Source organism: Ochotona princeps, chromosome 5 (genome assembly GCF_030435755.1).
Source record: "Ochotona princeps isolate mOchPri1 chromosome 5, mOchPri1.hap1, whole genome shotgun sequence".
NCBI classification, from domain to species: domain Eukaryota; kingdom Metazoa; phylum Chordata; class Mammalia; order Lagomorpha; family Ochotonidae; genus Ochotona; species Ochotona princeps.
Window position 1 is genome coordinate 53,911,296 of NC_080836.1, and position 16,943 is coordinate 53,928,238.

At 42.9% G+C, this 16,943-nt stretch overlaps 1 protein-coding gene across 2 annotated transcripts in view; it reads right to left on the minus strand.

The window, feature by feature from the left end:
- Positions 1-15,488, minus strand: part of CIR1 (corepressor interacting with RBPJ, CIR1) — a 37,097-nt gene extending 21,609 nt beyond the window's left edge. The window contains exons 1-7 of one of the 2 annotated variants that reach the window (XM_058664656.1): positions 15,301-15,488; positions 12,154-12,248; positions 9,060-9,133; positions 8,528-8,538; positions 8,378-8,442; positions 8,083-8,131; positions 3,433-3,550 (exon numbers count right to left, since the gene is read on the minus strand). In XM_058664656.1, the coding sequence (XP_058520639.1) occupies positions 3,433-3,550; positions 8,083-8,131; positions 8,378-8,442; positions 8,528-8,538; positions 9,060-9,133; positions 12,154-12,248; positions 15,301-15,372 (484 nt within the window). In that variant the 5' untranslated portion in view covers positions 15,373-15,488. The remainder of the gene's footprint in view (positions 1-3,432; positions 3,551-8,082; positions 8,132-8,377; positions 8,443-8,527; positions 8,539-9,059; positions 9,134-12,153; positions 12,249-15,300) is intronic. The other variant, XM_058664658.1, reaches the window with a different exon arrangement.
- Positions 15,489-16,943: the final 1,455 nt, after the last annotated feature.

The window sequence follows — 16,943 nt, forward strand, 5'->3', positions numbered from 1 at the left end:
CTATGTGTCAGGCACTATTCTGAGCATTTTGTACAACGAACTCAGTGTTCACAGCACCTTGATGAGATAGGCATTACCATACTCTCTGGTTTAGATATTAGCAAACCAAGCCTCAGTTCCTCAGCTCAGAGTATCAGGGCAAGGTTGCGTCCCAGGCAGCTCAGCAGCTCCACACTGCGCCACCTGCACTCCTCAGCGCTGAGCACAGGGCCTCTTGGAAGCCATGGCACCTCAGAAGGGAAGGCTGCTCCTCTGCCTCCGCTGCAAAATGCTCTTGTCTTTCACCGATGTAAATCTCTGGGCATTGTCTTACCACATCATTTATAAATTTAGTAGAGAGTGAATTTCTAGGTAAAAGGACATGCATGGTTTGAGGAGCTTGATATATATCATCAAATGGCTCTTAAGATATAGATTTTATTGGGCCCGGCGGTGTGGCCTAGCGGCTGAAGCCCTCGCCTTGAACACGTTGGGATCCTATATGGGTGCCGGTTCTAATCCCGGCAGCTCCACTTCCCATCCAGCTCCCTGCTTGTGGCCTGGGAAAGCAGTTGAGGACGGCCCAATGCATTGGGACCCTGCACCCGCGTGGGAGACCCGGAGGAGGTTCCTGGTTCCCGGCATCGGATCGGCACAGCATCGGCCGTTGCGGCTCACTTGGGGAGTGAATTACTGAACGGAAGATCTTCCTCTCTGTATATCTGACTTTGTAATAAAAATAAATAAATCTTAAAAAAGAAAAAAAGATATAGTCTGCTCCGTCATTAACAAAAAATTAAAATGTTCATTTTACTACACTTTAGTATACTTGCTTCCACACTGGACATACCATTCTTTCATCTCTTTACTAAATTTAATCATCAAAAAGATAAAATATTATTTTAGTTTTCATTTCTTTGGTTACTAGTGTGAAATATTTGATGGCATTCTCATGTTTAATGATTATTTTAATTCCTTCTTTTGTAAATCATCTATGACTTTTGTTGTTTCCTTGTGTTCATCTTTTTCATGAATGTTTTATTCATTATGATTATTAACCTCATGCATAGAAGCCATAGTAGTTCAATGAAGTTAATATTTTCAATGATTGCTTCCACCCAAGCGATCACTTTATTTAAGATACAGAATTACTAATATGTAAATTTCTCAAACATGGTTGCAAATGTTAAAACTTTATAGATGCCAACAATGTAACCAATTTTTCTACTTTATTCTGAAAAAGTTGGTTTTACCACAGGTAGCACTTCTTTCAAACCCCCACTATATGTGGAGTTCAATAACTTCAATTGTGGTGGCGTGAGCGATCCAGTTAATAGAAGGTTAAAACATACAAATGGAGTGTTGGAGAAGTGCCAATGATCAGCTTCATAATATGTGCACTCACATAGCAGTGGGGGCATGTCGCTGTGGAGCTGAATTGTTTTCAGTATTCTTAAAGAGCTTAACCAAATAGAAAAGTCCTTCTGGTTGTTGTGAGTAGACTTTGCAAAACACACTCCAGAGAAATCAGGCCATTGTTTACTAAAGTCCAGAACCTGCCCTTCCCTACTCCTCCTCTTGGAAGCAGGATCAGAATAACAGCAGGCTGAGGAACAAAGACAGCTACTTCCCTTGCCTGTCCCACCAACTCTTCAGTTGGGCAGAAATATCAAGGCTGCAGTGAAGGAAAGATGGCAAGAGTACAAACTTTCCAGGAAACAGAACAAACTTTTCAGGTATAACATAGCTCTATGACTAATACCAGTTGGACAGGGGTAAGGCAGGGGACAGCAGGTGTTGTCAGGGAATGTTCTTTTGGCAGAGACTGAGAGACCAGTGAGCAAATAGTTTCCCTTTTACTTAAAAAGTTGTTTCTTAACTTATTTTACTGGAATAACTATCCTTAAAGAAATCAACCATTATATTCTAGTTGTACTTTTTCTAAAAATTCTGATCTCTGCTCTAAATTCCATGAAACACAAGCTGTCAAACTTATTAATAAAAAAAACTTAAAAATGAACACTGGACCAATTCCTGAGCCCCTGTATGAGAACCGGCATCCTCAGCCCTGTGGCCTGAGTCTGGTTACGGGAGAGAGGACGCTGCACGCATTGAGAGAGACCCTCAGTTTGGATGCGGTGGCAGTGACAGCCCTGATGCATCAGACACCTGGTGGGCTGACAGCAAGGGGCTTCACGCCCACAGCAACTGCCTCAGCACAGCAACTCTAATTGCAAGAGCATAAGCAGTTTCATAAAAAATGGAATTAGAAGTGCAGTTTGTTTTGGTGCAAAATTTTTTTGAAACCTATGCAATTTTTTGAAACCTATGCAAATATATCATATTTTCCATATATTCGTAAAACATTTTTTGGACAAAATTAACCTTTCAAAATTTTTCAAGTATTTTCACATGTCTACATATTAGTGTTTCATTTAAGATCTCTTGAAACAAACAAACAAAACTCCACAGCCCAAAAATATAAATCCTTGGGTCTAGTGCCATGGTGTAGTAGGCTGGGCTTCTGCCTTTGTTATCCGCATCCCATTTGGAGCTGGTTCATAACCCAGCTGCTCCATTTCCAATCCAGCTCCCTGCTTACAGTCTGGGAAAGCAGCAAACAGCCCAAGTGTTTGAGCCCCTGCACCTGCATGGGAGACCTGGTAGAGGCTCCTGGCTTCAGATCAGCTCAGCTCTAGCTGTTGTGGCCATTAAAAGAAAAAAAAAATCTTGAGTTATACTGTTACAACTTTCAAGTAAAAATCAGGTTTAACACATTTAATGCTTCCTTTTTTACTCAATTTGTTTTTGTCATTTAAAAAGATGACAGCTGAAGCCTTCTGTCCAGCCTTTTCTTTTTTATTTATTTATTTTCAGTGGAAAGACAGACTTATAGAGATAAAGATCTTGCATCCACTGGTTCACTCCCCAAGTGGCTGCAACAGCCAGAGCTGAGCCAATTTTAAGCCAGGAGTTTCTTCTGGGTCTCCCACACAGTACAGGGTCCTAATGCTTTGGGCCATCCTTTACCGCTTTTCCAGGCTACAAGTAGGGAGCTGGAAGGGAAGTGGAGCAGCCGGGACACAAACCAGCACCCACATGGGGTCATGGCTCATGCAAGGTGAGGATTTAGCCACTAGGCTATTGTGGCATGCCTGTCCAACCTATTTTTTTATAGGCTGGGTATCTCCAGCCTAATTCATTGAGATATGAGTATGATAAATACCCATTTCTTTCTCCTAATTTTAGGTTACTACTCTGATAATCTGTCTTTAATGAATCTTTTAAAAAGTCCATAGGAACTCTGGCCGAAAATTTCAAACTTAAAATCCAAATTAAAATAAAATAACATTATATCCAGAAAGATTAAGGAAACAAATATGATATCGTCTTAACTTATTTGTCCTGGACATAAATTCCAAAACAAATAAAACATGTCAGGTGCTTGCTTACCTGAGCCATCAGTAGGAACTGAACTTGCATTGATTCCAGAAAGTCCAAACAAAGGACACTCTCGGTCTGTGTTGACATGACCCCATTTGTGACATTTAATGCATCTCACATTTCGAACCTGAGAAACAGTGAATATAACATTTATTACTAAGACAAAATAACCTGGCCAATATTCAACATCTTACATCTTGGCAAAGTTTAAATTAAAAGATTCACATTTTAAAAGATCCAGGGACAGATATTTGGCAAACATTTAAGACACCATCTGGGATGCTCACATCCCACTGTGGAAGTGGCTCCGGTTTCCAATTCCACCTTGCTGCTAATGCTCACCCTGGGAGACAGTAGGTGATGGCTCAAGTAGTTAAGTCACTGCCAACCACAAGAGATTTAGATGGAGCTTCTGGATCCTGGCTTCAGATTGCTTCTGCCTTAAGTCATTGTGAGCATCTAGGGAGTGAACGAGCAGATAGAAATGCTTTCTCTGCTTCTCAAATAAGTAGCTACAAACAAAAACAAAAACAGGGAGCCAGTTCTATAGCACTATTAGTGGGTGTGGTGCAAGCCTCCCATATGGATGGCAATTGAAGCCCCAGCTACTCCACTTCCAGTGCAACTCCCTGCTAATGTGCCTGGGCTAGAAGATGGCCAAAGTGCTTGAATCCCTGCTACGCCTACATGGGTAGGAGACTCGGAACAAGCTCTTCGCTCTAGTTTTGGCCATCTAGTTTGGGTCATCTAGTCTGTCCCAACTCTGGCCACTGTGGTCATTTGGGGAGTGAGCCAGTAGATCAAGATCTCTCCTGCCTTTCCCTCTGTAACTCAGTCTTTCAGATAAATAAACAAATCTTCAAAAAAAGAAGAAGAAGAAAAAAAAAGAACTCCAAACAAAGAGACTTTAGTACTATGTTTGGTAATTTTTTTAATGTAAACACTAAAACCTTTCACTACAATTTCTTCCCAAAAACTATGCTGAATCCAGTTTCTCTTTGCCTCTTGTTTGATGGCAATACAACAAAGAAATAGCAACAATAATAAATAAATAAAAAAGAATTAATCATAGTTAAATTTTGATGTGCTGACTCTTTAAAGTTTTCAATCCATAAAATTCATTTTATTTATTTATTTGAAAAACAGAGACAAAATGTTCCCATTCATTCTTTCACTCCAAAATGCCTGCAACATTAAGGGCTGGGCAGGGCTCAAACCGAGGAGACATGAATGCAATCCAGGTCCCCCTCATGCGTGGAAAGAAGTCAGTGAATTGAGCCATCTCTTCTCCCTCCAGGGTCTGCACTGGCAGAGTTAAGTTAGAGCTGGGAATTAAACCCAGGCACTCTAATGGGGGCTTTTCATTCTTTCTTTTCATTTTTTAAACAAGATTTACTTATTTTTATTGGAAAGGCAGATATACAGAGAGGAAGAGAGACAGAGAGGAAGATCTTCCATTCTTTGATTCACTCTCAAGGGGCCGCAACGACCGCAGCTGAGCCAATCCAAAGCCAGGAGCCAGGAGCTCTTCCGGGTCTCCCACACGGGTGCAGGGTCCCAAGGCTTTGGGCCGTCCTAGACTGCTTTCCCAGGCCACGAGCATGGAGCTGGATTGGAAGTGGAGCTGCCAGGATCAGAGCCAGTGCCCATATAGGATCCCAGCGCGTGCAACGTGAGGACGTTAGCCACTACGCTATTGTGCCAGGTCCCATTCTTTCTTTTTTTTCCTTTCTTTTTTTTTTAAGACTCATTCATTTTTATTTGAAATGCAGATTTAGAGAGAGAGAGAGAGAATTTTTAATCTGCTGTTTCACTCCCCAGATGGCTATAACAGGTAGAGCCGAGTAAGTCCAAAGCCAGGTTCCTGGAGCTTCTACCAGGTACCCCATTTGAGTGTACAAGTCTGAGCACTTGGTCCATCTTTTGCTGTGTTTCTAGGCACATTAGCAGGGAGCTAGATTGGAAGTAGAGTAGCCAGGAATCAAGTCAGCGCCATTAAGGGCTGTCAGCACCACAGGGGAAGCCCCGGAACACAGGTATATTAAATGCTAGATTAAATGGCTGCTTGCTAAGTTTTCAAATTTCTTTTATTTATTTATTTGAATGTCAGACAGCTCTTCCATTTACTGCTTTACTCCCCCAAATAATGCAATACCCAGGACTGGTCCATGCCAAACCCAGGAGCCTGGACTTCAATTTAGGTTCTCTGTATGGGAAACCCAATACTTCTGTCCCCTCAAGATCTGAGTTAATAGGAAAGTGTGCCTGAATTGGAGGTGGGACTTGAATTCACATACTCTGATGGCCCTGGATGCAAACACCCCAGCAATGTTTTGCTTTGCTTTTGCTGTTTGTTTGAAAGGTAGTATTACCAAAAGAGAGAGGGACTAGGCTAGTGTTGTGGTATGGCAGACTAAGCCTCTCCATGTGACAATGGCAATCCATATGAATACAGGTGCAAGTCTTGGCTGCTATATTTCTTATTCAGCCTTCTACTAATGCACCTAGGAAAGCATCAGAAAATGGCCCAAGTGCTTAGGTCCCTGCAGCCATGTGGAAAACCCAGAAGTTCCAGAGTCCCGGCTTCAGGCTGGCACAGCTCTGGCTGTTATCATCTGGGGGAGTGAACGAGGAAAGAGTCTCTCTTTCTGTCTCTTGCCCTCTGTAGCAGTGTTTTTTGAATAAATAAAAACTAAAAATCTAAAAATAAGGCAAAAAAACAAAATTTGAATAAACAGAGAGAGGTAGACAGAGAAAGCCAACTTCTTCATCTTTTGGTTCACTCCGCAAATGGTTGCAGAGGCCAAGACTGGTCCAAGCCAAAGTCAGAAGCCAAAACCTTCAGGTCTCCCACATCATTCCCAACCACATTAGTAAGGAGCTGGAGCTGAGGGGCACAGTTGGGACTTGACACATGATGCTGATGTTCTAAACACAACAGCTTTGTCATGCCAAGAACCTGCACCCACTCATGATCCAAATTTTTAACCCAGAGTTGGCCAAGTTTTTCTGTATAGGTTCAGACGGTAAACAGTTTAGGCTTTTCAGAATAGGTGCTTGTCTCTGTTGCAGCTGCTCCACTCGCTATTTTAGTAGGAAAATAGACACAGACAAAATGTAAATGATCACATAAGGTAAAGTTCTAGTACAATTTTTTTTTTAAGATTTATTTATTTTTATTGCAAAGCCAGATATACAGAGAGGAGGAGAGACAGAGAGGAAGATCTTCCATCCGATGGTTCGCTCCCCAACTGGCCATAACGGCTGGAGCTGAGCCAATCCAAAGCCAGGAGCCAGGAGCTTCTTCCGGGTCTCCCACGCAGGTGCAAGGTCCCAAGGCTTTGTGTCATCCTTGACTGCTTTCCCAGGCCACAAGCAGGGAGCTGGATGGGAAGTGGAGCTGCCGGGATTAGAACCGGCGCCCATATGGGATCCCGGGTGTGCAAGGCGAGGACCTTAACCAGTACACTATCACGCTGGGCCCATCCAATACAATTTTTTTTTTTTTTGGTAAGAATTTGGTCTTCTAGTGAATATGTTCTAGTTCTCAACAAATAATAGCTTTAGAATCTGTTCTTAACCTTAAGTGATTTCCCCAAATTTTTTGAAAACTCGGAGACTGGGCCTGTAGCTGCTTCCAATACCAGCATCCTATGTCAGGGTTCAGCTTGGAGTCCTGGCTGCTCTGCCTGCAATTCAGCTTCCTGCTAACGCACCTGAGAAAGCAGCGAATGATGGTCCTAGGGTTTGAGCTCCTGCCACACATGGTGGACACTGGCTCCTGGCCTCAGTCTAACACAACTCTGGTGTCGTGGTCATTTGGAACAAGTAGATTCAAGATCTCTCTTTGCTCTCTCTCCTTCTGTTATTCTTTCAAATAAATACATAAATCTTAAAAAGAAACTACAGATACCAATATTATTATAATCCTCACTACAAAAGTCTGATACTATCTTATATTAGTCCTACTATATATTTTCTCCCTGTTTCTCATATTACCTGGTACAAGCCACAGAGTCCTTTTTCACCTCAAATTCCTTTTGGACAACTATTACTTATGAAATAGAAATTATTCCTATAAATTATGTGTCACATTGGGTGGCAGTTCCCCATCCCGTGTGTAATGCAGTGGTTGGGAAGCTGGGCAGGGTTTCTCCTCTTGTATCCCCTTGTCCCCCCACATACAGGAAGAAGAAAAAGAAAATGTGTAAACAATGGTTTCACCCACTATCCCCTAATCCTTTACCCTTCCAACCCTGATCAACTATGCAAATATCATAAAAAAGAGGACCCAGTGCCATAGCCTAGTGGCTAAAGTCCTTGCCTTGCATGCGCTGGGATCCCATATGGCCGCCGGTTCAACATCCTTGCGGCCCTGCTTCCCATCCAGCTCCCTGCCTGTGGCCTGGGAAAGCAGTGGAGGACAGCCCAAAGCCTTGGGACCCTGCACTCGTGTGGGAGGCCCAGAAGAAGCTCCTGGCCTAAGATTGGCTCAGCTCTGGCCGTTGGCAGCCACTTGAAGAGTGAATCAGCAGATGGAAGATCTTCCTCTCTGTCTCTCCTCCTCTCTGTATGTCTGATTCTCCAATTTAAAAAAATCTTTAAAACAAAAAACAAAACAAAACAAAAAAGAAAAAGAAAAAATTATGTGTCACTTGCCTGAATACCAAATGGCTGATCTCTGATGTTCATGTCATCTTTGGCGTATCTATAAAGTAGAGAAAATGTACAAACAAAATATTAGAAATAACAATAAATTAAACAGGAGTTAATTTGGAAAACTTCACAGTTTTAAGAATACTAAAAAATATTATTGCTTCCATGAGTATAGAAAACTAAAAGATCTACTTAGTATTTCTAAACATTTCATTATAGTCTATCTAGTCCAATAATTTGTGATTTTAAAAAACAAAGTATAAACAAATATGTATTTTCTAAATACACCAGTCCTTACTTTTCTCGGGGGGCTCCTTTCTGCCATTCAAACTTATACTCAGTCTCTCCTTCTGTTTCTTCTTTCTGGAAATGTTCAGAGAAAATTCTTTCAATTTTTCTATAAAATCACAATCAATTGCAGTTAATACAAACAGAAAATAGTGCTTACCTCTTTATTTTCTTGATTGCATGTCAAAAGTATGGGGGAAAAAATTAGGAAAAAACATCAGTAAAAATTTATGGAGCCTATTACAACATCATGGTATTTAATTGTGATTTCTGAGAATTTACTGATTGGACTTTTGTTGTTTCACAAGATAAATTTCACAACATGGAAGGAGAAAACACAATCCCAAACAAAATACAGTATTTAATAAGCACATTATTTCCAAATTTTAAACTTTTATGCTTTATACTGATATTTTTGATGTATAATTATTTTTAGAAAGGACAAGAGAAATATATGCAAATTATTGCAGAAAAATGCACTTACGATATTGAGTTTTTTCCCTACCCAAAAGACAAAACATAAAATATTACTAAATAAAGAAAAAAATTTAGTATTTATTCTATTACTGTGCTATTATTTTAAATCATCCTCACAGATTATCTGCTACTTTAAAAAAACTATTCATCATAGCAGCTCTCAATGTATCTTAACTCATACCAAAGCCAAAAGAAAAAAAAAAAAGAGGAAATACCTTTTCTAGCTCCAGGTGGGGCCTCATACATGAAATTAAGGCCATTCTTCACACGTTCATCTCCCATAAGCAACCTAAACAGGACACAAAGTTAATAATTTTACATAGAAGGAAAGAATTGTAAGCTACCCATTCCAAAAACAGCCTTACAGGTATTAAGATAAAATACTTTAAAATACATACATTTATCTATTTGAAAGGCAGAGTTGCAGAGAGAAGGAGAAACAGAGATCTGTTGGTTCACTCCCCAAGTGGCTGCCACGGCTTAAGCCAGGGACCTGGGACTCCATCCAGCTCTCCCACATGGGTGCAAGGGTCCAGGCACTTGGGCCATCTCTCCCGTCTCTCCCAGGCACATCAGCAATGAGCTGACATGGAAGTGCAGCAGCCAGGATTCAAACAGTGCTCATAACAGTGCTCATATGTGATGCTGGCATTGCATGTAATGGTTTAAACAGGTGTGCCACAGTGCTAGCACGAAGGTAAAATACCTTTGTTGGAGATAAAGTCCCAGTATTTTATTTTAGTGGCTGAATGACACTTGAAGTTTCTGAATGGAAGACAAATAGTGTTGCTTCCTAATTAACTCTACAAGTTCTGAGATCTTCTTCCCACCTGAGAGATTCTGCCTCATCCAACAGAGAATCAAAAAATGACATGGCCAGTCTTACAGGGTTTGATTTAACTCTGAAGTACTGTTGAAACAGGGATAGCTCTGTAATATTACACGCCATCATAAATTTGAAATCAAGTTAGAAAGTTAGTCCTTCCTAATTATAAAAGATTAAATACTTCTCACTTATTAGAGTCAAAATCAATGAGATTAAATTCTTTACTGAGGAAGAGTTGTTTTTAAAAACTGTACAACAGGCTAATACAATGGAATCAGTGTCTGTGGCATCTCAGAGATCCTACTTTTAAAATAGTTTTTAAAAATTATTTTATTTTGGAAGCCTAGCGCAATAGTTAGTGGCTAACTCCTCACACTGCATGTACCAGGATCCCATACTGGCGCCAATTCATGTCCCAGCTGTTCTACTTCCCATCCAGCTCCCTGGTTATGGTCTGAGAAAGCAGTCAAGAATGGCCCAAAGCCTTGAGACCCTGCACCCACATGGGAGACCTGGAGGAAGTTCCCGGCTCTATACTTCAGATCAGCTCAGCTCCAGCCGTTGCGGCCACTTGGGGAATTAACCAGCGGTGGGAAGATCTTCCTCTCTGTCTCTCCTTCTCTCTGTAGATCTGACTTTCCAATAAAATAGGTAAATCTTTAAAAAACAAAAAAATACATGAGTTGCTATATTCAGTTTTGAACTCTAGATTCATATCCTTTACTAGACTTTCCTTGAGAGCAGAAACTACATTTTCATACACTCATAGACGTCCCTCCAACACTTTTTTCTTGTATGAAACAGTAGGTACAGTTAACCAGGTTACATACACATTAGCAAGACAAGTATCTAATGGCACTGAGGTTTTCCTTTTCTTTTTTGACTATTTTATCTATTTTTATTTTATCCTATTTATTTTAAAGACAAAGAGATAGAGAAAATATGAATCTCCCATGTGCCCCATAGCAACTTGGATTGTATCAGGTCAGAGCCAGGCAGCAACTCAGTTCAGTCTCCCACACAGATGACATGGATTCAAGCACCGAGGCTCTCACCTACTGCCTCCAAGCATTTGCGTCAGCAGGAAGTTGGAACTAAAGCAGAGATGTGACTCCAATCCAGCCTCTGACATGGATATGGATATGGGCTTCACAAGCAGCATCTTCACTTACATCCCAAAATCACTTGGCACTCTTAAGACACTAAGCTTTATTAATCGCCTCAAAGTCTTTTATGAAATCCTAATTTCGGTAGAAGCTTACAAATGCCTGCTTCCTTTGTTCAGCTATAGCAAACATATAAGGAGCTGCAACTCCTGAGGAGGCAATAAACACTTCAACAATAATAAATTACAGATGCATGGCCAGCAGCTCCACAGCTGGCATTTTGTCTAAGCACTGGACATTCTTATCTTCATCAACATCCAACCACACTGATGATTTCTGGTTCCTTAATTTTTCTCTCAATGTGCAATTTAAAAGACAGTAACATTTTGGTATGACTTGGTACAGATTTCTTATTTTGATGAAAAATAATGACTGAGTGGAACTTTTACTGTCTGTTCTAGTTTCAAATGAAACTTCTTTAACTCTGTATAACCTATATAACTACAGCACTAGTACTCATTTGACTGGTTAGCCAAGAGAAATTAGTTTCAGTGTTAAGACTGGTAAATACAAAATGACAACAGTTACAAGGCAGGTACCACGCCAAAAGAAACAATGAAGAATTTTAGCTATGAGCATACTATTAACAGAACAAGTATGTGCAGGTAGAATAAAGACACTTTCGAAGCTGTCCCATGCTTCTTCAAGCGCATATTAAAATCCCTTTGTAAGATGTTTCAGCACAGCAAGTTAAGCAACTACTTGGGATGCCCATATCCCAGGTTGGAATGCCTGGGATGGAATCTGACCTCTGTTTCCAATACAATTACTTGCTAATGTACCCTGAGAAGCAACAGATGATGGATGGCACAAGAAGTTGGGTTCCTGCCACCCTCATAGGAGACCCAGATGGTGTTCTTAGGAGCTGGCTTGAGTTGGGCTCTGCACTGACTTGGACCATCTGGGTAGTGAACCAGCAGATGAGAGATCTCTCACACTCTCTCCCTTTGTCACTCTGCATCTCAAAGAAGTAAAACTTAAAAGCAAACAAACAAAAAAACAGGTTTCAGCAGTTTAAGTATGGATGTTTATTGTTTCTCTAAGTTTTGCTTCATATGAGACCTGCTCACAGACTCTACTGAGTTACATAAATCATTATTTTATGTGAATTATGGGTAAAATTTCATGTGAATTATGGATAAAGTTACAAAAAATGGCCCTTTACACATGTGACAGTAAAGACGAGCGTTCACAGAAAAAGAACAGGCTCCTGATATTCGTGAAGTCAATTCCAAAAAGCTAAATTAATAGATGATTCAGTAAGTGATTCATTCATTATTCATTATTTTAAAAACACTAGCAATAGGAATTTCTTACCTATTATCATATGATTCTTGTTCTTTAAGATACTGTTGCATCAACTCTTCTTGTTTCTTCTTGTCATATGATATTTTCTGTTCTGCCATCCATACCTAAATTAGTGAGGTTAAAACATGTAAATTACATAGCTGAATTCAAATACTTAAGGACGTTCTTAAGTATAAGACACTACCATCTATGTTTACAGCATAGTCCAATTTGTTCATAATGGCATCACCACAAGATAATAATTGAAAAGTCTGATTTCTATATAATGGTATTCAAACAGTTAAACTGTCAGGCAAAAATGTCAAACTTAAGGCCAAATCCACTGCATATCAGGTTAAGCCTCCACCAGTGGCACCAGTATGCTCTATGGGCACGGGGTCGAGTCCCAGCTGCACTGTTTGCCATCCAGCTCCTTGCCAATGGTCTGGAAAAGCCGGGAAGGCTGGCGCAAGGCTTTAGGACCCTAAACCCACAGGGCAGACCGAGAAAAAGCTTCTGGATCCTGGCTTTGGATTGTTTCACCTCCAGCAGTTGCTACCAACTAGGGAGTGAATCGGCGGACAGATCTCTCGCTCTTTGTGTAACTGCCAATAAAGAATCTTTAAAAAAAAAAATGTTGGCTAAAGTCCTCGCCTTGAACGTGCCGGGATCCCATATGGGCGCCGGTTCTAATCCTGGCTGCTCCACTTCCCATCCAGCTCCCTGCTTGTGGCCTGGGAAAGCAGTCAAGGACATCCCAATGCTTTGGGACCTTGCACCCATGTGGGAGACCTGGAAGAGGTTCCTGGTTCCCGGCTCTGGATCGGCACAGCACCGGCCGTTGTGCTCACTTGGGGAGTGAATCATCGGACGGAAGATCTTCGTCTCTCCTCCTCTCTGTATATCTGACTTTGTAATAAAAAAATAAATCTTAAAAAAAAAAATGTTAGACTTGGACCCGATACGGTGGCCTAACAGCTAAAGTCCTCCCCTTGAACACGCCAGGATCCCATATGGGAGCCGGTTCTAGTCCCGGCAGCTCCATTTCCCATCCAGCTCCCTGCTTGTGGCCTGGGAGGGCAGTGGAGGACGGCCCAAAGCCTTGGGACCCTGCACCCATGTGGCAGACCAGGAGGAGGTTCCTGGTTCCCGGCTTCGGGCCAGCGCAACACCGGCCACTGCAGTCACTTGGGGAGTGAATCACTGGATGGAAGATCTTCCTCTCTGTCTCTCCTCCTGTATATCTGACTTTGTAATAAAAAAATAAATAAATATTAAAAAAGAAAAATATCAGATTTGAGATCCACTCTGAACTTAGTCCCTGAATAATTTAAGAAAAAAGAACAAATATCGTTCTATATGAATATGTCTAATCTAGGTAACTCTTCAGCACATGATACTTTCTTGTATATCCTTTTTTTTTTAAGATTTATTTATTTTTATTACAAAGTCAGATATACAGAGAGGAAGAGAGACAGGAAGATGTTTCGTCTAGTGATTTACTCATCAAGTGAGCACAACGGCCAGTGCTGCGCCGATCCGATGCCGGGAATCAGGAACCTCTTCTGGGTCTCCCACATGGGTGCAGGGTCCCAAAGCTTTGGGACATCCTCGGCTGTTTTCCCAGGCCACAGGCAGGGAGCTGGATGGGAAGTGGAGCTGCCAGGACTAGAACCGGAGCCCATATGGGATCCCGGCACGTTCAACTCAAGGACTTTAACTGCTAGGCCACGCCGCCAGGCCACGCCGCCAGACCCCGTATATTCTTTTTTTTTTTTAAGATTTATTTATTTGTTTTTATTACAAAATCAGATATACAGAGAGGAGGAGAGACACAGGAAGATCCTCTGTCCGATGATTCACCCCCCAAGTGAGCCAATCCGAAGCCGGGAACCAGGAACCTCTTCCTCCTGGTCTCCCACATGGGTGCAGGGTCCCAAAGCTTTGGGACATCCTCGGCTGCTTTCCCAGGCCACAGGCAGGGAGCTGGATGGGAAGTGGAGCTGCCAGGACTAGAACCGGCGCCCATATGGGATCCCGGCACGTTCAACTCAAGGACTTTAACTGCTAGGCCACGCCGCCAGGCCACGCCGCCAGACCCTGTATATTCTTTTTTTTTTTTTTAAGATTTATTTATTTGTTTTTATTACAAAATCAGATATACAGAGAGGAGGAGAGACAGAGGAAGATCCTCTGTCCGATGATTCACCCCCCAAGTGAGCCGATCCGAAGCCGGGAACCAGGAACCTCCTCCTGGTCTCCCACATGGGTGCAGGGTCGCAAAGCCTTGGGCCATCCTCCACTGCCCTCCCAGGCCACAAGCAGGGAGCTGGATGGGAAGTGGAGCTGCCAGGACTAGAACCGGCTCCCATATGGGATCCTGGCGCGTTCAAGGGGAGAACTTTAGCCGCTAGGCCACGCCGCTGGGCCTGCCCTGTATATTCTTTCAAAGATGCTCCATTGCATACTTAAGCAAGAGAACATACATAACACACTTTTCAAATAAATAAGAAGCTATATGTATATATATATATTAAATGAGACGTTATATACTACATATATTTACATATATAATTGGCTTTGTTTACTACTATATTTCAGTTGAAAATTAGACAGATTTTCCATCCACTATTTCACTTCTCAGAAGGCCACAACAGACCAGGTTATGAAGCCAGAGGCAGGAACTTCGTTAGGGTCTCCCACGCGGGTGTAATCACTTGGACCATCCTCTGCTGCCTTCCCAGGCCAGTAGCAGAGAGCTGGACTGGAACTGGAGCAGCCAGGATCAGAATTTGCCATCACATTATACCAACCCTTAAAGCTATTAAAACAAAACAAAAAACTATTAACCGATTCGTTTCACAAATTATTGTGTAGAGGCAACCAACATCTTATTAAGTGCCCAGCATGTCAAATCCTTGAACTACACTACCTCATAAGTTATGGAAATCGATGTGGGTCTGCCTTAAGTTACGAAGTAACAGATTAAGTATTAAAGAGATCTCCACATCGGACAGAGAGGAGCGCTAAGGCGGCTCCCCGCTGCTGCTCCGCGGGGAGCCAGGGACGCCAGCACCGACCATCTTCCCGGGAATCACCAGGAACCCCCGCTCCTTCCGAATCTCCGGCAGCTCCGGGAGCGGCGAGCCGGCTCCCGCCGCGGGTCTCTCCACTTACTTTTTTGATATTAGATTTGGAGGCAGGGTGAAAGTCTTTTTTGCACATGAAGTTGGCGAAGGACTTCCCCATCTTGGAGCTGGATCGGGAGGCAGCAGCCCCCAAGCACGGGGAGCGACGTAAACAAACGCAGCCGCCGAGGCGGAACCGCGCCTCAGGTCGCAGCCGTAACTTCCGAGGTCAAAGCAGGCAGCTTCCGGTAGCTTGCCCCTCCCTCTCCGCTTCATCCTGTCACTCCAGGCAGCTCGAGGCCAGGTGAGGGGAGGGCGGAGCAGAGCTGAGGTGGGACGGAGACAGGCCGATCTGCAGGGGCTTCCTGCCGGCCCGAGGGGCTCCCGGGCCGGGCTCCGGGGCCCAGCCGCGCCGGTAGCGGTTTGCTGGCCGCAGGCTGTGGTGCCCTGTGCCAGCGTCCCTGCCGCGGGCCTGCACTTCAAGCCCGGTGCTGTCTGTGACAACTCTTGCACCCTGGCCTGCAGGGTTTGGGGTGGGCTGGGTTACCACCGCTGTAGGTGACCCCCAACCAAGTCCTCCGGTGTTTGTATGTCGGGGGGGTGGGGAGACTTAAGAATGAGGCTTTGGTTTCAATAATAACGGTAATAACTTTTATTGAAGTACTTTACCTTCTGTGACTGTGTAAACACATCACATGGTGTCTGATTAGATTCTCATAGCAGCCCCTTAAGAGTTATCTTGTTATCGGAGGCCTGAGGAGAGGGCTTAAACAGCCCACACAGCTCATGGAGTGCTTGGACTAAGTTTTGGACCACAACTAGAGGGAGACCCGGGACATAAGAGGTTGAAATAGGCAAAGAAAAGTACAGAAACAAAGGTGAACTCTAACCTTCTTTGCAGAGAGTTTTTGCTCAAGTTGTTTTTTGACTCCAGAGCCTGGTCTCCCGTGTGGGTAGCAGGGGTCCAAGCACTCGGGCAGTCATCTGCATTAGCGGGGAGCTGGGTCGGAAGCAGAGCAGCCAAGACTAAAAGGCACTCAGATACGGATTAACTCCCTGCAACCCCCGTGGGAAACCCTGATAGAGTTCTGGGCTCCTGGCTTTGGCCTAGCTTAGCCGCAGCCATTGTGACCATTTGCAGGGAGGGAGCAGCCAGCAAACAGAAGATCTCTTTCTATCTATCTTTCTGCCTTCCAAATAAATAAAACAAATCTTTTTAAAAAGGTGAATTCCAGTGATGGGAATATGAAGGTTAGTAAAACATACTTTCAACCCCCAAGGATCTCACTATCCAATAAGGAGACTCACGTTTATGTACACAGAGTAGAATATATCCTTTATTACAGTAGAACTCGGAACAGGGATTCCAGAAATATGGAAATGGTGAAAAGAAATTCAGAGAAGTTTTCGGTTGAAAAAAAATCTCGCAGAATAAACTTGCCTTGTAGACTAGAAGCAGGTAGTTCTCATTGTCATTTTTGTGGTAATTTTTTTTTTTAAGATTTATTTTTATTACAAAGTCAGATATACAGAGGAGGAGAGACAGAGAGGAAGATCTTCCATCCGATGATTCACTCTCCAAGTGAGCCGCAACGGGCCGGTACGCACCAATCCGATGCTGGGAACCAGGAACCTCCTCCAGGTCTCCCACGCGGGTGCAGGGTCCCAATGCATTGGGCCGTCCTCGACTGC